Source organism: Cantharellus anzutake (genome assembly GCF_015039405.1).
Source record: "Cantharellus anzutake strain C23 chromosome Unknown EI90scaffold_3, whole genome shotgun sequence".
NCBI classification, from domain to species: domain Eukaryota; kingdom Fungi; phylum Basidiomycota; class Agaricomycetes; order Cantharellales; family Hydnaceae; genus Cantharellus; species Cantharellus anzutake.
The window spans coordinates 895,722-901,146 of NW_024066953.1; the positions used below are offsets into that span (position 1 = coordinate 895,722).

General features: G+C 45.4%; 1 protein-coding gene across 1 annotated transcript; it reads left to right on the forward strand.

Annotated features, from left to right (window-relative positions):
• Positions 1-750: 750 nt before the first annotated feature.
• EI90DRAFT_3285234 (uncharacterized protein) lies at positions 751-1,432 on the forward strand (the record flags this gene model as incomplete). The annotated part of the gene is made up of 4 exons (XM_039066956.1): positions 751-849; positions 983-1,022; positions 1,059-1,214; positions 1,271-1,432. The coding sequence occupies 4 exons, from the start codon at positions 751-753 to the stop codon at positions 1,387-1,389; spliced, it is 414 nt and encodes a 137-aa protein (XP_038922722.1). The 3' UTR covers positions 1,390-1,432.
• Positions 1,433-5,425: the final 3,993 nt, after the last annotated feature.

A 5,425-nucleotide genomic window follows, 5' to 3' on the forward strand; every position in this document is an offset into this window, starting at 1 on the left:
GCCTCACTTCCTCGAGTTTAATTCACCGCTCTACCCATCGCATCTCTTCGTTCCAACTCTCGGATTTGGGAGTCCTTCAAAAGCGAAATCAGCCAGGAGCTGAATAAGCGTCGTGACGATGCACATCGACCGCCTTATCTAACCTGTCATTCCTTCGCTCTGATTCTCAAGTTTAATTCACTGCTCTACTTATTACATCTCGTCTGCCCAACCCCCTCGCTCCGATTCTCATCAATGTTTCCCAGATGTCTGGCCACCTTATCTTCCAGTCAGCCTCAGTCGCATCCCCACATCCCACTTGTCATTTCTTCACTCCGACTCTCAAATTTAATTCGCTGCTCTACTCATTACATATCTTCCAGTCAACCTCCATCGCATCATCCAGAATTCCCAGGAGATTTTCCACATCTAACTTCCTCATTTCTTCGCCCCAACTCTCTCGTCTGCCTAACTTCCTCGCTCCGACTCTCATCAATGTTTCCCAGATGTCCGCTTACGTTGGCCACCTTATCTTCCAGTCAACTTCTGTCACATTATCCAGAATTCCCTGCAGATTTTCCACATCGACTGTACCGGTTTGAACTCCATCCGCGGCATCCGCTGGATCCACGCACTTTCCGAGAGATTTGTCATTGTGTGGTGCCAGGAAACTTGTCGAAGACATGCTGAAAAACGGATTTGGATCTGGTTCAAAAAGGTACGTCGTCCCCTGGGAAGGATGTCCACCTTGCCGTGGTCCAGGGGCTACCCATGTCGGTTCACAACCCAATATACCTTGGCTCTGGTGACCGGGGCTCCAAGAGATGTCCACCCGGAAATATTGAAAAATGGCCACCGCCGGAGAACAAGGTAATGGTTTCGCAATGTCTTCAGTCTCAATACTCACGCCTCTACAGAGCCTTTTCGCGGACATATTGCTTACTTGGATACTCGACCTCAAGAGACCCTGAAGTACTGACTGCTCTCAACTACCATGTCCTAGGAGCCTTCGCCGCCTGGTCTTTGGGGTCATGAATACGTTCGTTAATGCTCCGCTAGCTACTATCACACGGAACCAGATTGTCTCTTCATGGTCAGGGTGGCGCAAGGGCTGGTGCATATGGGCAAGGGCACGATCGGCATTAACCCCTTCTTTCGAGACCGACAGATCATGTCGCAAACGGCTGTTGCTGGACTTCTGGCAACTCTTGTGGCCTTCACCGACGCGAAAGCTTGTGAGTGCTTATTCATGTTATTAAGTAAGAGAAGTGTCAGATCGTCAAATTTGCAGTCATTCTTGACAAGTCACACTGGATGCTGTACTTCCTTGTCACTGCGATGTTCCCGAGGTTCCTGATTACTCTTGATGAGGACTTGCAATCCATTCCGGTGACTGCTCGAGTCGGCTAGGTTAGTTTCACCATAGGCTGTTGATGTCGTGAGTCAGGTGGGTAAACCCAGAACAATATCAGGTTTCCAGACTCTTCCCGTCCTACACATGTGTACGTGCCACCTGTTCTTGCTTGTGGGTCCGAGTCCTGACAAACTGGGCGGGCTTCTATATCAGTATGGATGCCCTGCTACACAGCCGAGTCCTTCCAATCCAAATCCAAGCCAGCCAGCAGTATCGGGTAAAACCCTCCAGGTTGGGAGGAAGAGGTGGAATGTTGATTTCTGTTGCATGTACATATATAAATTCATCCCTAATACTCTGCCAGATGAACTTCTGAACTTGGCAAGTTGCGGTATTGTCTCTAATTCTTCCGTGTACATTACAGTTGTATGAATGTAAACTAAGCTTTGCTACCAATGCTCTGTCTAAAGTGTTTGATTAAAACTGAGGCGAGAACCCCCTTCAAAAGATATGTTCCCAGCTGAGTTCAGTTCCAGGATCAGGTGGTTTGATCACTTCGAGGAAACCAGTCACTCCTGCTAGTTTGGATATACCCAAAGTGCCTGATTTGTAAAATTTGAACCGAGGGAATTTGCTGATGCACTGTTCCCCATGTTCTTCTGTGCCCATTTGCTAGTACTAGTTCCCTAACCTTGTCGCCATTTCTTGGTGTATGGCTGCTGAGAGAATCCAGAGGATCCTGGAGCCTTTATGCGCTCAACTGTGGCTCCAGTTGTGCAATGGTGGTCTTTGGGTTCCTTGCCCATCCCACATCATCTGTCAACTGAATGGCCTTAAATTCCTCAATCCATGCTATAATAATATCAACACTCTTTCCAACCTCCTGTGTGGGTGGTGAATGCATTCCAGGCAGGAAGAGTGCCCACTTGATGACTTCAGCAACTTCCACTTCCATTCAATCTCCCAAATCTTTGAAGCAAAAATTCTCTTTCATCTAATAGTCTCAAGCCCCTGCACCTGAATTAAAAGTTTATTCTGTCACCCTTACCTAGGTATTGTTGGGTGTCGATTTTCAAATTAACTCCATCTTTAGTGTTTTTTAACTGATTCTCACCCATATCTCGACAATGAAGCACATTTGAGAAAAAGCAAACCTAAGGTGCACTAATATAGGTCACTACAAACAACATCCTATATTTATTTGCATACTATCTTCATTAGGGGGCCTCACAGTTGATTAAAGTGGAGCTAAACTGGGTTCTGAAGTGGTTCAAAATTGACCTAAATTCCACCTCAAGTGGGGCCTCAGTTTAGAGTGAGTTTAGGTCAAGTTTAGGTCACTTCAAGGGCACTCACAGTTAGGGTGGTTCTAAAGTGCGTCCAAAGTAGCTCGGGCCTGGATCTCATAAGTCCGTTCCATTCTGTGTCACGCAATCACTATACATCTGAATGCCATCTACTTCCAACTGCCAGCTCCTCATACATGCAGTGTGCTCTGTTGGAGGAACAACCTCAGAGCATATTTACATTGAACACGTTACATAGAATCAATTGCCATCCTGACTGAGTCAAGCCTTTGAACTGGTTCTTTTGATGAAGACTTGGGTGAATGGGAGCATGAAGTCGAACTAGAGCATGTTGTTTATATAGGTGTAATGTACAATCCATTGGGCTAATGACAACAAAGGAAACAGTGAACATGAAACTAGTGCAAAAGTCTGTTATGCTCCGGAGCATCAAGAGTGGCTGGAGCATGTGGGAGACAAAACAACAGATTGGGCACTCCTGGAGCCAATAGTGTTCTCCTGGGAGGGGGTTCAGGAGCAGCTGGGAGTGGTGAGGAGTATGCAATGTGCCAGGAGCAGTGGGAGGAAAATTTTGGTCTTTAAAAAGTTGAAAAAAAAAATTTAGGGAAAAAATCAAAAAAAATTCAGGAATTATAGTGCCTTTAGAGTGCTTTCAGGACATATAATTATTTGCGAAATTGAGGAAGAAATGATGGAGAAAAATGGAAAATACTTTCAGAGACCCAAGAAATAATGAGAACTGAATTGATGGGAAAGTCTGAAAATTGAATAGGAAAGTGAGGGGAAGCCTTGTAGCATTGTTATTTTCTGCTGTTCTGATTTTTCCTGATTGTTCTTGGTCTCACTCCCAGCTGCTCCTGGACCCTCCCAGGAGCTATCAGGAGCTTTCAGGAGTATTGAGGAGCAGCTGGGAATGAGACCAAGAAGAATTGGGAAAAATCAGAACAGCAGAAAATAACAATGCTCCAAGGCTTTCCTATTCAATTTTCAGACTTTCCCATCAATTCAGTTCTCATTATTTCTCAGGTCTCTGAAAGTATTTTCCATTAGCTGCTCCTGGACCCTCCCAGGAGCTTCCAGGAGTATCCAGGAGTATCCAGGAGCAGCTGGGAGTGAGACCAAGAAGAATCAGGAAAATTAGAACAGCAGAAAATAACAATGCTACAAGGCTTCCCCTCACTTTCCTATTCAATTTTCAGACTTTCCCATCAATTCAGTTCTCATTATTTCTCGGGTCTCCGAAAGTATTTTCCATTTTTCTCCATCATTTCTTCCTCAATTTCGCAAATAATTATATATCCTGAAAGCACTTCAAAGGCACTACAGTTCCTGAATTTTTTTGATTTTTTCCCTAATTATTTTTTTCAACTTTTAGAAGTCCCTATTTTTCAAATTTTCCTCATTTCCCTCTATATTCCCCCCTCATTCCCCCCTCATTCCCCCCTCATTTCCCCCCTCATTCCCCCCCATTTCCCCTCCTCCATATTCTGCAAGCCCGAAAGTGATTAAGTTGCCAGATTAATCATATATCAGGCCATAAATTTTGATTGTGTATTGGTGAGTCTCAGTGTCCTTGATATATAGTATAGTGTTTGATCTAAATGTTAAGCAGTGTCTTGTTGTGTTAGCCTTGTGGTAGGAGGTATTCATGGGAATCTTCCCTTTTTTTTCCCTTTTCATTTTCAAATGCTCCAGGAGCTCCCAGAAGCTTCTCACCCCTATAGACTTTGAAGCATTTAAATTGTATTTACTGGACATGTTTGTGCACAAAGCAATGCTCCATGCCCTCCTGGGAGTGCCCTGGAGTACCTGGCCAACTCCAGAGGAAATGAGCTGTTCCTGGACTGGCCAATCTCCTCCTGATTCTCCCAGTGCTCCCCATACTCTGGAGCACTCAGGAGCATAACAATTTTTTGCTGATGCTTCGTCCTTGTGTTGCATCTGCCATGACAACATGCAGCCCTCCAGCATGCTCTGTGAATACATGCACATCACCATCAACAATGCCAATGTCTAAAATTAAGGATCCACTCTTGAGTTCTAGTTCGGACACTGATGACAACAGTGACAACAATATCCATGTCAAGCAGCAGCAGCAGCATGGTGGAGGGAACAGACAGGTGACCTAGGTAGTAAACTGTACAGTTAGTGTTAACACGGACTTACTCAGTTTTAAAGCCGAGTTTAGATGGGTGACTTTAGGCAAATTGGGGCTCCTAAGCCCCAAGTCGAGAAGGACCTAAAGTGGCGACTTTAGATCTAGTTTTGACACACTTTTGTCACTAGAGTGCTTGCGCTTCGCTTGACTCTGCACAGCCCTTGTTTCCTTTCGCCTGTCCCAGCATGATGTCAGAAACTGTGTTCAAGGGGATCGTGGGAAGCGGGGCAGAGTACGGCGGCGTAAGTGGTCACTTAGCTAATGAGCTACTCCGTTGCAAGGCATCGAGGGGGTTGGGACTTCGGCTTCAATGACTTTGCCAGAGCATTGTGCCACGCGTTCTAGGCTGTCCCATATTTCACGTTAGTGGGAAAGACCTTGCGGCGACGTTGACTTAAGCGGGGATGAAGTTGAGAGGTGAACTTAAGATGAAAGTACTTGGGGGGGAATTCTAGTCGATATTCAAACTAAGGTACATCGACAGTAAACTACAAGTATAAATAAGAAAGGAGAACAGAGAAGGGACCAGTCGGTCCGGCGTGGGATGGGAGCGAGATGATAAGTACACACATCTGGCGCGATTGAACCCGTTGAATGCTAAATCACTTTCCATCCATGGCTGTCCAG